Raw genomic sequence first — 20,828 nt, forward strand, 5'->3', positions numbered from 1 at the left:
AAACGTCTCCGTATCACTGTAGCGATTCAGAGCATAACTTGAAGGATAAAAAGGAAATTATAACTGAAAGCTACTTATCGGGGCACAAGCATTACAGAGAATCACGATCACATTATGAGAACGAGATACATTTTTATTTCTGGAAGATAAGAAGTGGTGAGAGGAGCACTAAAAGGAGATTGACGTGAGAGTGAATGAACTCTGTGCAGGATCGTGTAGCAGCAGGCCATGCAGGTGAGTGTGTATATGTGTGTTTGTGTTGCTGTGAGGCGAGCTGCTGGCTGCTAGGTGAGAGTGGTCTTATGGGACAACCCAAAATAACAACAAAGAGTCATCAGAGCACTGGATGAAAGGCCTGTCATGAACTATTTTAGTGCTAATGGTCTTCTTGTCACTGGTTCACTGGAGCATTCACTGGACCACAGAAAGCACAGTACCGATACTAGCATTAGCATTTAATTCATATTAAGAAATGCATTATAAAATATTTTTTATAGTGGTTCTGCATTAGGTTTGATTGTACGTGTTTTTATACAAAGCTTAATAAACATCCAGTGTGTAGGATGAAGACGTAGTAAAAGGAAGTGTGTTCTATTTCCTTTTCAAGAGCTCTATCTAGTGGGCATACGTGGAATTGTATTGTAAAGTTCATAATGCTACAATGCAATACTAACAATGCAATATTTCTCAGAAAATGTAATAATTTCATCATTTCATAAGTTTTCATAAAGTTATTAAATGTGTAATGCCTCAATGCAGTTGAAAATAAATTATAACATAGTTTTGACAAGAAAACTTGAATTAAAAAGCAATAAACTACCAGGTAAAGAAGAGACTGTGCTGACTAAACTTCAACAGATGTAGTGGAACCTCTTTAGACATTTCATACCTACAGTTGGTTTGAACCAGTTAATGTTTGTATTTTGTATTTTATGAATTTGTATTTTAAGAATTCCTCTTAGTTTAGATAGTTTTGCATAAATGAAGGTGAACCACAATTGTATTACATGGAGCAAAGACAAATATGGAATAATGGATTAACACATGCAATTAATCTGAAAATTTTAACGTTTTAACTGTTTTTTTTTTTACTAATGTAAACACAGCATCACATTCTAAAATGTAAATTAAGTCTTTAAATATAATATAATATATAATACCTCTCTGTCTCTCTTTCTTTCACATATTAAACATTCTATTACATTCTATTAAACATCAATTACATAACATTGTTGTGATCAATCTGATTATTTTTTTTAATAAATTACAATTAAAAAAATACAACCACTCTAAGAAAAAAATGAAAGATGGCTACACAGTATTAAAAATGTTACAAACACACACACACACACACACAAACACACATACAAAGACAGTACTATTACTGTCTATTTGTACTATGTGTGTCTATATGTTTTGGTGCATCCTGGGTATTCAAAGACAAGACAAAAAAAAAAAATCTTCGAATAAATAGAAAAACACCATATTCTACGAAAGTGGCTGTTGCGTGCAGCTGTGACTAAGGCTGGTAGGGCTTACATTACTCATACATAACTGTATGTAAATGTTGGGTCTGTAAAATGAATCATGACTGTTTCATGTTGTGTTTTGGGGTTTTGGAATTGGCCTGTTATGACAGCTCTGTTTTTGTTTGATAGTGTTTGAAGTTGTCAAACGATGTGACACTTCCATGTATTCTATTGAACTCAACTATGAATAATAAGACTGTGCCAAAATAAATACAGTTTCCACTGTAGGTCATTTTTTAATAATGATTTAACAGTTTACAGTGCAGAAAGTTAGTTTACAGATATACATGCAGGGGTTTATAAGCCAAAATTACATTAAACATTTTACTCCAGAAATAAAACCATTTTTACTATTGTCAGCATTACTATATTTAATGTTTCTGCTTATATATGAAAGCAATAAATTAATTATATTTGTGTTGTAGACACACTGCCTGGCCAAAAGAAAACACTCCACCTAGATTTAACTAAGTAAATGATGTGAGGTTGGTTGGTGCTGCAGTTGGTCTGCAGGTTTAGGTTCAGCAACAGTATGTGCTGAAAGAATGAGGTCAGCTGACTACCTGAATATACTATATAGACCAGGTTATTCCATCAATGGATACATTTTTTTCTTCCCTGATGGCACGACCATATTCCAAGATGATAATACCAGGATTTATGGTGCTGGAATTGTGAAAGAGTTCAGGGTTCAGGGAGCATGAGATCACCATTTTCACACATGGATTGAGAGAGAGTTCAACACAGAGTCCAGATCTTAACCTCATTGAGAATCTTTGGGATGTGCTGGATGGAGAAGAGCTGCTTTGTGCAGAGGTCAGACTCTACCATCATCAATGCTGCTGCAAGATCTTGGTGAAAAATTTAATTAATGCAACACTGGATTGAAATAAATATTGTGGCATTGCAGAAGCTTGTTGAAATTTAGAATTAAATAAATACATGGGTTTAGTTTTAGCTTTTGCATCAATAAAAAAATCTCAATGTGCAGCAGCAACAACAACAAAAAAATGTTGAGTTAACTGAAGTAGTGTCACATAGGAAAATGTTATAAGCTGGCTGAGTAGGGGGGGTTTCCTATGAAATGTCAGCTTTTTTTTCTTAGAAAGTTAACAGCAGGTTTCACCAATTCATTACATTTGCATGATATGAATGGGAGGAGTGTTTAAACAAAGTGAATAAATCCCAATGCCACTTTTTTTGACCAGTCAGTGTATTTTCAGAGCTAGTTTCTATATCAAGACCAATGTAAAAAAAATATATGAGTGTGTGTTCCTATACAATGATTTCACATTTCATACCAAACCATTCTGAATTACTTTATCCTCACCGCTTAAACATTGAAAAAGATGTAATTCTTCTTTTAAAAATAGTGATTTTTTTTAAAGATGATTATTAATAACTGTATTAAAAGTCATGAAGCTGAAAGAAACAAAATGCCTCCTGTTTACTTCTGGAGGAAGCAGATAATGTCACATGCTATCCACGTTCACTGTTTTCTAAAATATGGACATGTGGAAGCAGTTGTAGATTTCCTGCTATCTGAGGACAGTAAATGGTTTTAAAGCAGTCATTTTAATATCAAAGCACTTAACACGAGTATTATAATTACTTGCAGACCCGGCAATTCCAAGCAATTCGGCAATTCTTGTCAGAGTCGCATTTGAAGAAAATGACTTAATATTTATCTGACATGTACAGTATGCTGCGAGTCAGACAATGCAGCTCACGTTACACAAGATTGCTCAGTTATACAGCCATTCCAGTAAATTACGGTGGCCTTTGATCTGGGAGCAAGTTGCCCTGGCTTGCATGGTTTCCATTACAAAGACTTGCAAAGTCTCTCTGTTAATGCTGGTAAACAAAATGGGAGACATTATGGAGTGAATGTGCCCAGCTGTGATTTTGGACCAGCCTGATTACAGACTCTTTGAAATACTTCGGTTCAAGGGAGTCTGTCATTCAGCTGTTTCATCTATTATTTCCATATTTAGATTCTAATTTAAATTCATCTTCTAGTCACAAGATACAGACAAGCCGCACTGTGCTGTAGATCTGTTTTGGTAAAAATATTTGGTATTTGCATCAAACCAATATTCAAACAGTGATTACATAATTAATCACAGCAGTAGATGAGGACATATTATGAAAGGGTTTTTCATACATTAGAATTCAAATACTTTAAAAGTGGGAATGCACTGATATGGGAATTGCCACTATCTGATCTCTCATATTTTTTTATGTTCACATCTGCAGATGCACAGTTGTCCCGCAAGAACTCAACATTCAGTTCTTCCAGAGTTTTTATATTTATATATATTTATATATAATAAATACATCAAATATAGGTTTAAATATGGCCTTAATCTAAACATATGTCCAGTACAGAGCATTTGTAGAACCATGTATCAAAAAAAGAATGCTGGGACAATATGGAAAATGCTAGTAAAAAAAAAAAAAAACGTTTTACACATTGTTGTGTGATTGGTGTGGCGCAGTGGATAACACCACTACCTCCCAAGGGTCCATTCTTGCATTTATGTTTTGTTTTGTTTTTTTTCAATGGTTTTGGTTTAATTTGTTTATGTAAGACTATTTTTTTATCGCTTGATTAAACAATCCTCTAAATAATCCCTTACCAATGTGGTTCTTTCAGCTATTGTTAAATGACAGAACCTGATGCAGTGCTGAGAGTTTAGAGCTCACAGATGTTTAGCTTAGGCCTGCACCCTTGCCCTCCAGATTCATTACATTATTCAATAATATTAGGGACTGTAGAGGACAAAATATGCAAATTCCGTTCAGTCTTTATTGATAACATTGTTTTTAAACATTACAATTTTCTCCTGAATTTGTGGAAAAACTGAAAACCCTCATCTTGCTCCTTAAAGACTCCGAAATGATCCAAAAATTACAACCACCAGTTAAAAATCACATCAGTATTTATTTTTTTGGTTTGTTTTGTTTATTATAATTTTATCACTAGCTCTAAACTGCCCTAGCCCATAGCTGTAATAAAATAAAATAGAAATAATAATAAAAAAAAACATGAAATATCTTGTGTTTGTATTGTCTGCATTCAAATAAAGGAAATGTAACTGTAAAATTTTCATACTGTCCCAAAACTCCCAAATTAATTTGATTTAAGGTTGTAAATGCAATTATCTGCCAATTCATTGAGCATCCCTGCTTAAAGGAATGGCTTTGTCAATAATGTTAATTTAGCTAATTATAAAATTAATGAAACTTAACACTTACTAAAACAGCATTTTCCTTACATGACATCATGCAAAACTGTTAGTGACTATTAGTCTCCATTCATTGTTAGTAACATTAACATTCCCAGCATTCCTAAAGAAAGAAACACATCAGAAATCATGTGAGGTATTCACTTTAATTGAGTTTACAAGCATTCCAGTCGTTCACCTAGCAATAAACACATCTCTGCAAATATGGCCCCCTTAATGTTCGATTAATGTATCGTCTGATTTAAAATATATTTTACATGCTGGATGAATTCACATTATAATGTCCTGTGTGGACTTTAAACCTTATACCTTTCCTTCGTTGTCATATTGCTGCTAATGGGCTCTACTTCATCAGGATCAACCTGGCACGAGGAAGGACTCGGACTGACAGGAAAATCACCATGAAAACATTACTCCCCTCATTACTGGAGAAGGAAAATACTTCAGCGGCGCTCCATGAAGAGAAAGAATGGAAACAGAGGCTACTTTTCACGTCACCCAGGCTCTGAACGGCCTCAGTGCTGGAGGCATTTACTGGGCTGATCTCCACTCTAATGCACAGAGAGATAAAGGCTAGGTCTGGTGTGAATTAAAGCATCATGTTGAATATGACTGAATATGATTTTAACAGAGTGTAATTCTCTACCTAAGACTGAAGAGAAGAAAGAAATGCTGTGAAAAGTGATGTGATTTCCATGTTGTTTAAGATGCACGCTTTGTTTTTAAATGATATTCAATAGCCTCATTATTGGAGATAATATTATGGATCTCCAATAACATAGACAGATATGGATTAGGGCAGTGTATTACACTCTATTGAACCAAAAAAAAAAAAAAGATGCAATTGTGCCATCTTGTGGAGATGCTCAGTTATTGCCTGTGCCGGATCATGATTCATTTAACCCTTGCTTTGCTATTTGCTATGTAAATGGCACTGCCAAAACTGTGCAAAACTCTCCATACCAGTGATATGTGTTTGTGGGATGATCTTTGATGAAGATACCCAAATACTGCTGTATGTATGCCACTGTTTCTGAGCCTGGTACATGGTAATATATGGTCATGATCAAGACAAAAACATTCTTAACTCACCAGTAGAGTTTTCTACCAGATGATTAGCAAATTAAAAGTGCATTCAGAGTGTATCAGAGCAAACACGTGTCAACAAATACACATTATGTTAAAATAAACACAACACAGAGTAAAAATAATAAGATGAAGTGATGGATTTAAGTTGGCCTCTAATCCTAGATAACCAAGATCTCATCTACACGCTGCTGAAAGAACAGAGAAAGCTGGGAAAAGCCTGACAAACTTCATCGATAAAATCTATTATTCTACTACCTTTATCGTTAAGTCTTACCAAATGGTTGTGATTAAACATATTTCTTGAACTCGTCATACAACACAAGCACAAAGGCCCCGCCCATGCCTCGGAGGACGTTGGACCAAGCCCCTTTGAAGAAGGCCTTGCCGCCCTCGTCACGTGCGATCTTCCTCCAGCAGTCAAGGGTCCCAGTGTACATAATATCCGCTGAGGGCACAATAGACAAAGACTTCAGCTTATGCAAATCACCTCATTATGGAGAGCAGAGGGAGTCTCTTGAATACCCTCGTGATACAGCACTCCAGTCATTGTGCTCTATATTATGACTTCTGTATGTGTGTCTGTATGTGTGTGTTTGTGTGTATATGTGTAACTGTGTGTGTGTGTGTGTGTGTGTGTTATACCTCCTTTGCGTCCAGACTGCATCATCATGCGACGCCTCACGGTGTCGAAAGGGTAAGAGATTACGCCAGCCACTGCCGTCACACTCTGTGCAATCATCCAGCTCACCATAATGTGGGTGTTCTTAGGATCGGGAAGCATGCCTGTCCGCCAGCGTGCACAAGAATGAAGACATGTAAATAAACATGTGGAAACACACAATTCATGAACATGAAAAAAAAAAAAACATAGAGATGCCTTCTGTCCCGACAGCAGGGTGTTCAGCTGCAGTCCTGGGGGGCTGGTGGTTCAGCACAGTTTGAGGATTTACCCAAACAGATGCACTAAATTTGGTAACAGGTGGTAATAGGGTAACAGTAATAGATGCACTGAATCATGTGTGGTAGGATAGCTCTTTGAAGAAAAGCTTTTGTCAACTTAATTTAAAAACAAAAACTGCTGACTCAAATTTGCATCTGTAGCACACAGTTTGTTACCACAATTTATTTTGGCTCATTTGGTTTTCCATAGTAAATAATCATGGAAAAGCATAAATTTCTTGATGAACGCACCGATAGAAATACTTTAAAATGACCTGAAATAAACTTATTTTACATTGACTTCCATTGAAAGTTTAGAAAGTTGTATCTTTCTCCTGTAAAATTGCTGTTTTGGCAATACTTGTTTTTGATTTGACAGCGACAAAATCCATGCCAATTGAATCAGATTATATTGTACAAACCAGGCAACATATGTTAATCTTTGCTATGAATACCTCTCTTATTAGATTTTTGTTGTATAATTATTATAGGGCCACATCACCAACCTCTAACGATAATGCCAAATTACAATAGAATACAATTTATCTCAACGCCTCTTCAAAATATTAATATAGTAATATATTAATATTACTGATATAAAAAAAAATAATTGTGAAAGAAAACAGTTGTGGGTGGGTAATATTTAAGTGGAAGCTTGCAGAAGACACAGAACATAAACAGATGTACAATTTAAAAAATTCCCTTCTGCCACATTTACTTACACAGGACTGGCCGGGGTTTGAAAGTTGTATTGCAGCTAGTCTGCCACCCAAGAGTGAAAGAGACATTATGGTTTCAATTTTTTAATTCGCTAAGACTGGATATAAAAAAAAATCATTTGATTCACATAAACCCTGAGATAAATATTTAAAAAAAACGAATTTATTTTGGAAAAAGCTGCAAGAATACCAAACAATAAAGTAATACTTTGAATTAATACTTCCTGTAAACACTATTATGATTGTAATAAGGGCAAGCTGAATGCTCCTTCAACTAGTACAATATTTATTATTTTGTTTAAATCTCTAAACCTGTTATTGTAACCAAAATATCTCTCAATTAAAATATCTCTTATTAAATCAGATGTTTTATAAATTGGGACCTTGAGTAAATGAGTGATGATAACCAGCCCTGTGTCTATGTGCTAAACAAGACAATCAGTTAAGTTTTTAGTGTTTTTTCATTGCTTTTTTATAGACTGTACCAGAAAGGTAATGCTGTCCACTTGATTTACCTTTAGCTGTGTCATAAACGCCAAAGTAAGCAGCTCTGTAGATGATGATGCCCTGCACAGACACGTTAAAACCCTGGTACAGGCCTCGCAATCCATCAGACTTGAAGATCTTTGTCAGGCAGTCGCCCAGCCCAGAAAATTCTCTGGTGGAACCAGCTTTACCCACATCAGCAGCCAGTCGGGTACGGGCGAAGTCGAGGGGATACACAAAGCAAAGGGAAGTGGCTCCTGCAGCGCCGCCAGACGCCAGGTTTCCAGCAAAATAACGCCAGAACTGTGTGTGCTTGTCTACACCACCCAGGAAGATCTGCTTATACTTGTCTTTGAAGGCGAAGTTGAGGGCTTGTGTGGGGAAGTAGCGAATGACATTGGCCAAATTTCCACGCCAGAAAGAGGCAAAGCCTTGCTCTTTGGGGATCCTCACCACGCAGTCCATAATTCCTTTGTACTGTTTATCGGCACTGATCTGCTTGCTGGCATGTTGTACCTGTAGATTGAAAAAAAAAGCAAAAAGCAGCTGTTATCATGTAGCTTTATTTCTATTATAATTATCAGTCTTTTTTAACATATTTTACACAAGTGGACATTTTAATTGCATTTTAACATTAGAGGTGAGGGTAAATTTAATAAACATATACAACTTAATGCAAATACCATTAAAACATGTCCAGCATTGTGTGTTCCACACAAACAGATAAAAGTGCTACAAAAAACTATATAATACTACTGTTTTAATTACTTTTGATGTGGATCCCAGTAATCATGGATTATGACCTTTCTAAAAAAAAAAAGATGAACATCTTTTTCCATGATTACAGGATGTGTCTTTCCACAAGGTTGTTTAAAAAATGAGAGGCTACTCCCTGCATCAGTTAGTGTTACGTAACTTGTTGCCAGCACATTCAATGATTACCAATGAGAGGCTTTCAAAATTGTTAACAGTAATTTAATATTTGTTCGTATTTATTCCAAGGAAGTTTATATTTAGATTTAGTTTACTACATAGCACTGCACTCTGATACGACTCAACAGTTATCAAACATCTACTATGTGCCTACTATCACTAGCATTGTAAGCCTGTTGGGAGCATCATCTAAAAGCATAGTATTTTGAAATGCTGGGGGTAAAAGGAGGTGGGAATCTTGACAAACATTCGTTATCATTATTATCATTTCACTACACCCCAGGTCCAATTTTTTTACACCAGATTTTTACTATGAATTCGGTAAACACAAATTTAAGAACTGTGTTCTTTTTGCTTTTTTTTTAGCACATAAATTAATTTAAAACTGTGAAAAAAGGAAAAATGAATAGGTTGTTTTTGAAGAAAAAAATCTACAAGAAACTGTCAAATTCTGACATTATTATTATAATATTCAATACTATACAGGATGTGTGTTAACTGGATTGAACTGATTAAAGGGGTTAAACCCAGTCCTCCCAGTGAGATGTGAGAGGATGTGGAGGTGAGCTGTGCAGCAGTGCAGATGCTCCTGAAAGATGCAGGGATGCTGCAGAGGACTTCAACATGGCCTCCCAAGGATACAGCAGCAGACTGCAGCGCAGAGAGGAGCGCGGTGAGGATCGCAGGGCGGACAGCGGGGTTTCAGCGTGTTTAAAGAGCGCAGAGTTCAGCGCTGGTACTGTAAACCCGTCTCTACAGCTGAGGAACAGCAGGACAGCAGCTGATCTTCTCACCTGCAGCAGAAGCTTCACCCTCTCGATTGGAGCTACGGCTGTTTTAGAGATGGCAGCCGCCACTCCGCCCGCTAGAAAATCCTTCGCGAAGGATATCGCGACGTCGGCCATGTCTCCGGGTCTGTAACCGGTTCTGGAAGCGGCGGGGCTGCGGGTCTGGTCGGGCGGCGGGAGCGAGGTGATGCTCGGTTGGCGCAGAGATCGGGATGCGGTGCGCAGACTCACAGAGAGCAGGACGGACTGCAGCTCTCGCAGGCCCAGCCTCTCATATCGCGAGATTTCCTGGGCTGGTAGGCATTAATCATAATCTCAAAATCTGTATATGTTTCCTTTTTTCTCTGATTACAAAGCGGCTACCGTTTTTTTATGTATAAAACATCAGTGCATAAATCATCATATTGTGTTTATGCTTCTTTTTGTTTGGTGTCAATTTCTGAAGTTTAAGGGAAAAAAATCTTGTGTTGTGAAAACAGAAATAAATTAAGTTACCAGCAAAACCAAAACCAGCAACATTTACCATTTGTTTTTTTTTTTAGATTTGCATATACATTAATGTATCGTAACAAAAAACTGCAGAAAAACAGTTTTTTTTTATGGAGAACTTTTAACTCAAGGTTCATGTGGGTATTATATATTCAAAAACACATTTAAAAAGTGGTGCCCAGACGTGAGAATGAAAATCACTTTCACTTTTTTCTAGTTCACCTTATGGCCTATCATATGAGTGTTTTTTCCAGAATTGTTTTTAGACACCCCGGATTATCCCTGAGAGACGGCACTATACAAAAAGTCACATGCAAAATTAATGAAATCAGCTAAAAGTAGAAGTAGAAAGCTTTGCAGCACTAGGTATTGGCAATAACTTGACGATACAATACGCATCATCATGATAAGGATTGAAAAAAATGGAATATAATTGAAATGTTACTTTATTTCAGTAATTATTATTATTATTATTATTATTATTATTAACATTAATATTATTAATATTAAGTTTTCAGCAGAGGGAAGGATGAAGTGCTTCACAAGATATCAATATATTACAATATTGTAAGCAAGATTATATACTGCAGGTTTTTAATAAAATTTTTAAGAGTAGGAACTGCAATCTGAGTATGTGACAAAATTATTCTTTCTGTGGTTATATTTAGTCACCTACTTTTTTCTAACTTTGTGTTAAACCTTTCCCAAAAAATTGAGAATAGTGGTATTGATTACGTCCTGTCCAGATATTTTTAGACATGTATTGAGATCAGTCTTGGACTGCACTGATTTTTGAATGGGAATTCTGCATTAAAAGGACTACATTTAATCAATCACTGTCCAGGAAATCATCCCATAATGTAATTAAACCTGCGCTGTCATCTTTTAGTCAAACACTTAGTATTAGCATAGCCTTCCCAGTGGCATTGTAGTGATTTTAAAAGAAACACTGGATGAGCAGATAAGTACCAACCTTTGCACTTATTTTATTAGGACTTAGTGCTTCTATTAATAATAACACTGTAACAAAATATTTCATTTCAATATTTAAGCTTTTTCCTGTGTAAAACAGTCTTCAATAATCCCTCTTGCAAAAAAAAGAAAAAAAAAATTATACACGATACCAGAAAACTTAAGGACCCAGTACACACACATCTCTTCAGTTATCGTCTGAATGCTAATATGGCATCTAAAAAGTTCCCTGTGTGACACACTCTCATCTGGGAGAATCCATTGGCCTCCAGCAACTGCCTATAGCGAGCTGAGCTTCTCTCCCTGCCCTCCGTCTGCACCAGCATGTTCAGAGACTGCATGTAGGCCCTGCTGGCCCGCGGCTTGGCCTCATCCAGCACAGTCTCAGCTAGGAGCACGGCACAGCCTGCCAGTCGAAAACACAGGTGTTATAGAGTGAAATTACCCTGATTAAATACCTTAAAGAAACACAAGACACTGGAGTACAATTTTGAATAAGAATATCATTTATTCAGTGTAACCAATCAAGAAGAAACACCTCTCACAGAGATTAATTATAATTACAATTATACAGACATGCTCAGGAGACCTTGTAAAAACAGTCAGTGTACTGCATATCGATATTTAACTTATTTAATGGTACTTCATTTACAGTTAAAACTGAGATAAAAGTTGTGTTTTGAACAAACTACAATTTCAGGCAGTTGCAGTCTCAACAGACTCAGAGGATGTAGCAGGTAATGGTTTATCAGCATTTGGGTCCTTCTTTACAAAAAGCATGGCGTCCAGCAGGTTATCTGTGTATTTAGTTTGTACGTGAGTGAAGCCGTGCTCCTCCAGTAAGTCTCTGTACTGGACAGCGCTCCTCTGCTGCCCCTCCGTCATGCTGAGGGCCTGGAGCAGCGCCCTGCTCGGCCTGGTCCTCTCCTCGTCCAGGAAGATCTCAGAGACCAGCAGCCCACCGCCTGCACCGCAGTGACAAACGCATGACGCATACTACTTAATGAATGACCAGTGCTGCCTGTTTTGAAATGCTGCTAACATATCTCATCCTAAATAGGTTATCAGCTACTGTAAATAATATTAACACAGATGAACCCAATGAACTAGCGAATGTCTGAGGACTTCAGCTGGTTTTCATGTGTAAAATGTCAAATATTAATCTAATCACCACTGTCACGCATAAACCTTGCTCTCTATTTTAGCTGCTGCCAGCTGTTCTATACGAAATTTCTTCATGAATGACCCAAAAGAAATGAGCTAAAATTATATATCATATATATCATATATATCAATTATATATAAATAATATATAATTTCCTATTTTTTCTTGCTGCTATCTAAAGTACAAGGTCTATAAATCCCACTAAGGAACAGTTAAGACTGTTAAAATGTAGTGAATGCAACAAATGAACGAATACTATTGACTATTGTGCTGTTAAATGTGGTTGCTATCAGGTGAAGTCAATTACACTGGGTTAAAGTTATGGCAATTTTTTTGCATTTTATATTTAATTATACATGTAAGTATTTGAGACATATGAATAAAGCCAGGGACTCATACCTGGAGTGCATGCCTTGGAGACTTTACGCAACAGCTCATGTACTTTGTCATCAGACCAGTCATGGAGAATCCGTGCAAGAATATACAGATCTGCTTTGGGCAAGTCATCTTTGAAGAAATCTCCTATTGAGAATAAACACAAAAAGGGAACAGATAAAGAAAACAACTCAAGAAAGTACTGTAAATGTGTTTTTACTGTTGTCCCAAATGCACATATGCAGATTAATGCTTCAGCATTTTTTATTTTTAATTGAATGAGACGTTCTAAATTGATTTATGTAGTTTAATAGTGACTTTTTAAAAAAGTGTGTTAATATCTTAATAATATAACAATCCAGTCTGATTCCACTCAGCTCATTCAAATCCAATGGATTGAATTGGGACATCTCCACGCAGGGCAGGAGTTCATTATCACAAATTAGCTTTTACAGAGGAATTTTGCAAGAGAAATTACACCAAATTTTGGAAAAATAATAGGGCTGTTTTTATCTTTAATGTTTATCATTATTTTCCTTAAACACAAACTGTGAACAACTGCACTTTCCAAAGACAAGACGTTGCACCTCATACAAACAAACTGTTATTATAGAAAAAGGTTTTAAGCCAAGCAGTAAAGCATGAGACAGGCATTTCAGAAATTATATTACAAAATGAAAAAAAAAACATGCAACCACACAAGTGGTAGCAGGAGTGAATATCTTCAACATGCACAGCAGACCACAATAAGAGGGCTGCAAACACATGCAAGTGTGCAACTTTGTATAAAAGTCACTCTTAGACTTATATTTCCACTGACCTGCAACAAATGATACCCTGTCATCCTGTTCTTTAGGTTGGAAGTGATGCCTCATTTCAATAACAGGTGGCAAGTCAAACACTATTACAGATAATCCAGGATGGGCTTTGGTGAACTCATATGCCATTGCTCCTGTACAGCCTGTGGTATAAAAAAAGGCAAATTTTTTTTATTTGACAATTTTAGCTATAATAAAAATAGGAACAAACCACATAAGCAATAAAAGCTACCTCCAACATCACAGGCAGTTTTAAATTGGGACAGATCGAATGCTGTGGCCACATCTGTTCCAGTCACCTTCGCGATGCTGTGCATTGCATTCATGAATCGCATTTTGACGTCATCCTTCTTGTAATAGCCATCCTTCAATAGAAAAAAAAGAAAAAAGGAATATTGATACTTAATCTTTTTTTATTTTTTATTTTAACATGTGACCCCAACATATCACAATGTTAAGACCAGGCAGTTTAACCTGAAAGAGGTTTTCAGTCTTCTTTCCAAAAGCCCTTTCATACTGATTGGTTCCCTCCCTGACGGCACTCTCTAGATGGGTGAAGAGGGGCCAGACCAGGTCATTGCAGTGCAGGATGTAACCATGCAGAGACAGAGGACTGTCTGATACCAGGAACCGCCTGGCCTGATCTGTGTTCCTGTACACTGGGACACACAATGCACACAAAGCAACGTTCACAGCCAGCCTTCAGTTCAGTGACATGAACACACACAGTCTCCACACAGAGGAAATGGGATGAAGGGATGATAATCTCTCTCTTTACTCGACAGGCAAAGCGTTTGCAGGCATGATGTTACACAATGACCTCATATCTCATTTTTAGATGACAGTAATTCCAGTGCTGCTAGTAATAATGAGCTGTTATTAACTACATAGAAACACATTCTGATGTTGTCTATTTAAATATACCATTAGACACTCTTACCAGTGTTCTCTCCATGTCTGAGTCTATGTAACAGCCCCAAAGAGACAGCAGCATCCAGCAATCTTTCAGTGCCCAGAACTGAGGCTTTAATTCGGTCGGCAACTTCCTCCAATGTGAGGCCTTCAGAGTCACTCAGAACATCAAACACCCCCAACTTGGATGCTGTAAATAACGTCTAGCAGAGTGTAAATCAGAAATTAGTAAGGTGTGTACACCATCAATATACTGTACACTGCGTGTCCACAAGTACACAGAAGCCACTTTTACTTAGACTAGTATTCAGGGTAAGAAAGGGTTAAGATGTGTGCAACTGCTGAAGATAAACTCATAGGTCAGCCATTTCAATGCTGCTAAAATGACAGAAATAAATAGAAGTGTTAATAAGATGTAATACCAAATTTTACGGACTACAAGGCGAACTATCAATGAACGTCAAATTTTCTAGTCTATATATAAGGCACACCGGATTATAAGTCGCAATTTAAGCAATACTAGTAAGGAACATGGGTGTCACCATGTTTCTCTTCTAATTCAGCAAAATCAAACGAGTGCTGGATGTTAATCTACACAGATTTCTCTCCTGAAAACTGTTTATTTAGGTGAGTTAAGTGCTTCTGTTTACTTACAGTAAGATTAAAATATTAGATTTCCAATATTTTAGTGTAGTTAGCAGCAGAGCTTGCCTTTACAGATCTGTACAGATATGGCAAAGTACTATTTGTGTCACTCAAAAAAAAAAAAAAAAAAAAAAAAAAAAATCAACCCAATCAAATATAACAGACGTGCAGGGGTCCAAGAACAACGCCAAAGGTTAATTACTGACTTTGACCTTCTTACCACAACAATTCATGCAGATATGTTTGTGATATATGTTGCAATTAACACTGTGGACAATCATCTCAACACACAGCCTGTTTTGTAAAGGTCATATACAGTACATCTATAATCTCTTCATAACAAATATAGATACCCTCGCACCTTTGATGCTTTGAACCCATCTAGTAGATCCACTATTTTGTGTGGGAAGCCCTCGTTGTTGCACTTGGCACACTCTGGCCCGACCACATTTTGATCTTGAGCTGAGTCCGAGTTGCTGCTCTGTTGGTTGTTCTCCCCGTTCTCAGTGCACTTGGACAGGCTGTTAACGAGCGCCCAGGGCCCCTCAGCCTCCGTGGAGTCCTCACGCTTTATTTTGTGAGCAGGGCTTTCTGGTGGGCTGTTGTAAATCATCCCCAGCTGTTTGCAGAAGTGATTGAGTGGGAAGCCCACCACATTAAGGAAATCTCCTTTCACATATTCCACCAGCATGCCCCCCAAAGCCTGGATCCCATAACCACCAGCCTTGTCCCTGTCAGGAAAAAGAATCGGTAACTGCTTTTACATTTATTAAGTTTCTGTAAAATATCTAAACGAAAAACAGCAATTCAATTCTAAGCAGGAATGGCAAGGAAATGATATACAGTATTTTCGGACTATAAGGCGAACTCAAAATCCTTTAATTTGCCCAAAAATCAACAGAGCACCTTATGTATGAATTCTACTACTGCGCTATTAAGGGGCCTTGCTATTTACTATTATCATTGCCTAATACGCCTTATAGTCCGAAAAATACAGATATTTAAAACAACTTAACTAAATGTTTTCACAGTAAAGCATAAATTCTTTCACATATACATATATCAGTACTGTTAACAATAAAGGTTGGCAAATTAAACCTTTCAGCCTGCAAAGTGCCCCTAGTCTTTTAAGGGATTTGGGATAAAAAAAAATAAAAAAAAAAACAGCCAGCTCGGATTTATTTAAAGCCGATTTATAAAAATGGAACTGTGGTGACACATTAGATACAGACACTCCTTTTACAAGGTATTCATAGAATGAAACAATTACATTTAAACAAATAAAAAAACAAATATCAGTGCTAAGCTCAATTTTAAATAAAAAAAAGTGACTTAATTATTAAAAAAATTACTAAAACTAAATGTCTATGATTTTTTTTACAGCCACTAACATTTACACACACTTTGGGAATATCAATGGCAAATACACACAATTAAGTAACTGTACTGACATCCACAAGGTCAGAAGTTAAAGGGCAGTATTTAACATGTCTCTGAGTGGACAGACAGACATAAAATTAGACTTACATGGGCTCTCCACTGTTGATATATTCCCAGAGCATATCCTCAGAGAGGTCTGCGAACTTCACTTTAGTTTCCTCATAAAAATCAACCACATTGTATTCGATTTCTCCTCCTGAAAAGTAAAAGACGTTAAACATCAAACAAAAACAGATAAGGCACTGTCCATAAAACCACATAAATTTAGTTGGTGAAACCAACTCTAGGCCATAAACAGTTGCAGCTTTAAAGTTGTTGTTTAAGCATACAGTTATATGACACTTAGCGGCATGATTTTACTTAACTCACCTTCTTTTTCATTACAGAGGACAATAGCAACTCCGGTGAACACACTGTGTTCCTTTCCACTCAGTCTGAAACACAGAGGAGTTAAATAGAGGAGTAATTAAACCAAGAGCAGTGATCCTATAAATCATGTAACATAACAATAAGAGACCTTTGGAATATAATCAAGAGGGAGATGGATGATCCCAAACCATCAAACCAAGCTGAACTGCTTGAATTTTTGCACCAGGAGTAAAGCAGCATAAAGTTATCCAAAAGCAGTGTATAAGACTGGTGGAGGAGAGCATGCCAATATGCATGAAAACTGTGATTAAAACCAGGGTTATTCCACTAAATATTGATTTCTGAACTCTTAAAACGGTTTCCAGAGCTGTATGCTGTTATGTGCATTGAAAAAAATAACCTTGATAACATTCGATAGGCATCTTGTTTATCAGCAGGTTTCTCCAGAATCAAACCATCAACTGTCTGAAATAGAAGACAATAAAAATTCTGTTATAGTAATTTTTTTTTTTAAACATGTTACATTTTAACGAAATGTATTGTAACAGAAAGACCTTACCACAACAGTGTCTGCACCAATCACAATGTCTGGAGCTTTTAAGTGTTTCTGAGTCCAGTACATGTCAAATAAACCAAACACAGATGTGTTAACAGCCAAGACAACTCAAAACAACCGACAAATGAAATCTGAAAAGATCGTTTTGGAAAGAAATTAGAAAGTATTTACTTTGGTAATAGCAAATTACTTACAAAGGGCATTCTCTGAGCCACCTCCAATGCCTTCTGCTTAGCTGTCTCCACTGCATATTCATACGGAGTTTTGAACAAGGTTTTGTCCAAAGTTTCCTTGAACCAGGAAGGCACTACCTCAAACCGCAAGCCCTACATCACAAACAACAACAATTTATTTATTTATTAATTTATTTATAGATTTAATTAATTGTATTTTTACACTAGGTCCCATAATATTATATTATTATTGTTGCAATTAATTACAACACAATAATTCACAATGGCGCTGCTGTGCTAATAAATAATAAGATAAAGCAACCAATACAATTTATTTAATGATAATTAATGAGAAAAATAATGGTAATATTATACATAACTGTGGAGCATTTCTTCTGCTCATTTATCATCAACATTTATCATCATCAAAACTAACTTTGATCAAATTACCATTAGTAAAATAAGCATAAAATTAAATATTTTTTCTAACTAGATTTTTCTTAATGCTGCATCTCTGTTTACTGTCAATTCCAACATTAGATAACATTGATATTAGACAGAACACATATATTTACATCAATCAATTTGTACCACATCGCCCACCCAGATCTTTGGGTTATGAGTTTTGGTAACTTACTATATTGGTCAATATCTCCAACCTCCTCGGAGAAGCACTGGCCAGTACCACAAGTTTGCCACTTAGCTTGGAAATGACCGGATTCAACACCATGATACGTGGTCTCTGGAGGTCTAACCTGAAAAACAGTGAGTCAGACAAAATTATATGTTTTATATTTACACTGCTCTTAAACTAGAAACACAAATGACTTCCGAAGCAGAGAAGCTCTGGGGCAATTTTGGCTTTACCTACAGTCTGCAAATGTGGTACCTTGGTCTGTCAGAATAACCAAATTTCAGTATATTGAATGATATATCCTCCCAGAAAATAAAACTGATAAACAATATTATTGTTATTTTATGACCACTGTATGCGACTGGCATACTAATAATATGATAGAATAGTAATGCATTTGCACATTAGTTTAAAACTTGGGTTCTTTTTTAAAAATAGCTCTTATTACTAAGTAAACACAACGAACAGCAGTGAGGTCAGTAAGTTCATACAGTACCAGTCAAAAGTTTGGACACACCTCTTCTCATTCAGTGTGATTTCTTGCTTTTCATGATTTTTCTATATCGCAAATTAACATTGAAAACATTAAAGCTATACAGGAACACATGTGGGAAAAGTGTTAAACAAACCAGAATATACCAGTTTTTTATATTAGATTCTTCTAAGTAGCACATTTCTCTTTGAGAACAGATCTGCACACTCTTGGCATTTTAATCTCAGTGTCTTCATGAGCGTCTTGAAGGAAGGAGTTCTTGGAGGTGCTGAACAATAGTTGCTGCTTTTCCTTTATGCTGTGAAACTCCAGCTCATCCCAATTAAATCACCTCAAATCACCATCTCAGTTCAACAGGTTTAGATCAGGGGTCACTACATAATTCCATAATGATGTGTCCCTTAATAGTTTTCATGTGTTTAATATTAATCTACAATGTAGGAAATACATTTAATAAAGAAATAAAGGAAAACACTGAATAAGAAGGTGTGTCCTGAGTTTTGATTGACACTGTATATTGCATGGTAAGTCAATTATAGCTAAGTATTGTGACAGGCCTATTGGCAACCCTTTAAAAAAATGAAAAATTTTGCTCACAATTTAATTGAAGGATTTTTTATACTATAATTATAATTATAATGTTATATTTCTTAACTTTCTTAAGACCTTATATAAATGCTCCATGCACACATATTTGTATAAGTACTTTTTATAAAGTATTAAGTATTAGAAATGGTGTTTTAAGCTTAAACAAACTACTATGCTGTTTATTGTCTTTTTTTTCTTTTTTTCTGATCTAAAGTGAAAGTATGAGCAGTATTAAACAGTAATGAAGTGAATTAAGTAAATACTCTACTAAAATAGATATTTCGTGTATATTTACTTAAGTATTACAATTTTCTGTGACTTTAATTTAATTTTCAAAATAAAATATCTTGTTTTTCACTATAGTAGCTACATTATGCAAAATCTAAGCTGAGTTAACTAACCTGACTAATGTTAGATGTTTGACTATGAAGCAGGTCGAGGTCCAAGTAAACAGTGGGTTTAAACTCTCAGTCTGACTTCATATCACACCTTCCCAGTGTGCTCATTTACTCCACTTCTGCTTTAAAACACTAAACACTGCTTTTTTATATAATTAAAACACTGAAAAAGTGCTATGAGCTGTATTTATAAACGACAACACACAAACCCACACTAACTTACCTTCATTTAAACCAATACTGAGCACTACAAGCTAAATATATGAATTAGAAGAGCAGCAGCTGCATAATCAGCATTAATAAGCGCAGGTAAGTAAAGTATATAAACGCTGTTTTTTACCTGAGCTGTAGGTTAGTAGCTTTCTGCAGTTTCTGCCTCCTGTGCACACCGCGTCCACACTGCACTGCCTACAGCACAGACTGGCGGAGTGTTTCTGTGCGCATGCGCACTGCCAGACACCGTGGCGGTACCTTCAACAGCACAACACGTGTCACAGTGTTCATCAGTCACTCAGCTCACTTTTTTTTGCTCGTTTCGCTAAAAATATCCGACTCTTTCAGCTCCCAGTGGCTTGTTGCTTAAAATATTGTATTACCAAATGATGTGTGAAATTAGTTACTAATGTAAAAAGTCTGCGCGGGGCAAATCCCCCTCCCCCCCAAAAAAAAATACATACGTAAATAAATACCTAAATTCTTTAATTATAGATAGATACCAAAAATATAATTAAAATAACATGATACTTAATCCTGAATAATCTATATTAAAATTGATTAACGATATTGATAACAATAATGTTAATAACTTATAAATTAATAAATATATATATATATATATATATATATATATATATATATATATATATATATATATATATTCTTTAATATTCGTCAATTTCCTGCACCTGTCTTAGACGTCCCCATGACGTCCAAAAAAGTTACCTAGTCAGTATGTGATGAAATAAAGAGCAAATTTTTGAACATTTTTTTAAATGTGTGATTTGATTCTAATCATCTTTTAAAATATTTATTTCTTTAAAAAATATCCAAATAGATTTAATCAGTAATTT

At 35.9% G+C, this 20,828-nt stretch overlaps 2 protein-coding genes across 3 annotated transcripts; both read right to left on the reverse strand.

The window, feature by feature from the left end:
• Positions 1-4,904: 4,904 nt before the first annotated feature.
• slc25a6 (solute carrier family 25 member 6) lies at positions 4,905-9,990 on the reverse strand. Its single transcript, XM_049485003.1, has 4 exons — positions 9,738-9,990; positions 8,040-8,526; positions 6,509-6,649; positions 4,905-6,311 (listed from the first exon to the last, which is right to left on the reverse strand). Exons 1-4 carry the CDS (start codon positions 9,846-9,848, stop codon positions 6,154-6,156), a joined length of 897 nt encoding a protein of 298 aa, XP_049340960.1. The 5' UTR covers positions 9,849-9,990; the 3' UTR covers positions 4,905-6,153.
• A 1,218-nt stretch (positions 9,991-11,208) lies between these two features.
• asmtl (acetylserotonin O-methyltransferase-like) lies at positions 11,209-20,212 on the reverse strand. Of its 2 annotated transcripts, none has more exons than XM_007227865.4 (14): positions 20,099-20,212; positions 18,283-18,400; positions 17,667-17,798; positions 17,476-17,523; positions 17,317-17,381; positions 16,917-16,981; positions 16,635-16,743; positions 15,469-15,838; positions 14,491-14,665; positions 14,025-14,209; positions 13,783-13,915; positions 13,553-13,693; positions 12,757-12,879; positions 11,209-11,598 (listed from the first exon to the last, which is right to left on the reverse strand). In XM_007227865.4, the coding sequence occupies exons 2-14, from the start codon at positions 18,373-18,375 to the stop codon at positions 11,384-11,386; spliced, it is 1,854 nt and encodes a 617-aa protein (XP_007227927.2). In that variant the 5' UTR covers positions 18,376-18,400; positions 20,099-20,212; the 3' UTR covers positions 11,209-11,383. The 2 variants fall into 2 exon arrangements, with proteins under 2 accessions (XP_007227927.2, XP_007227926.2); XM_007227864.4 differs by lacking the exon at positions 11,209-11,598 and adding an exon at positions 11,676-12,157 and having other exon boundaries at positions 20,099-20,211.
• Positions 20,213-20,828: the final 616 nt, after the last annotated feature.

Source organism: Astyanax mexicanus, chromosome 11 (assembly GCF_023375975.1).
Source record: "Astyanax mexicanus isolate ESR-SI-001 chromosome 11, AstMex3_surface, whole genome shotgun sequence".
NCBI lineage: Eukaryota > Metazoa > Chordata > Actinopteri > Characiformes > Acestrorhamphidae > Astyanax > Astyanax mexicanus.

What these genes read in the sequence shown, in the direction of transcription:
- slc25a6 (XM_049485003.1), bottom strand. Translation starts at nt 9,848, where the DNA reads ATGGCCGACGTCGCGATATCCTTCGCGAAGGATTTTCTAGCGGGCGGA. An exon ending in GGGTGAAGCTTCTGCTGCAG is followed by an intron (nt 8,527 to 9,737) that starts GTGAGAAGATCA and finishes TTCAATCTACAG; the next exon opens with GTACAACATGCCAGCAAGCA. An exon ending in CGTTTATGACACAGCTAAAG is followed by an intron (nt 6,650 to 8,039) that starts GTAAATCAAGTG and finishes GCTGGCGGACAG; the next exon opens with GCATGCTTCCCGATCCTAAG.
- asmtl (XM_007227864.4), bottom strand. Translation starts at nt 18,375, where the DNA reads ATGGTGTTGAATCCGGTCATTTCCAAGCTAAGTGGCAAACTTGTGGTA. An exon ending in TGGCTCAGAGAATGCCCTTT is followed by an intron (nt 17,524 to 17,666) that starts GTAAGTAATTTG and finishes TACTGGACTCAG; the next exon opens with AAACACTTAAAAGCTCCAGA. An exon ending in GCCTATCGAATGTTATCAAG is followed by an intron (nt 16,982 to 17,316) that starts GTTATTTTTTTC and finishes TCTGTGTTTCAG; the next exon opens with ACTGAGTGGAAAGGAACACA.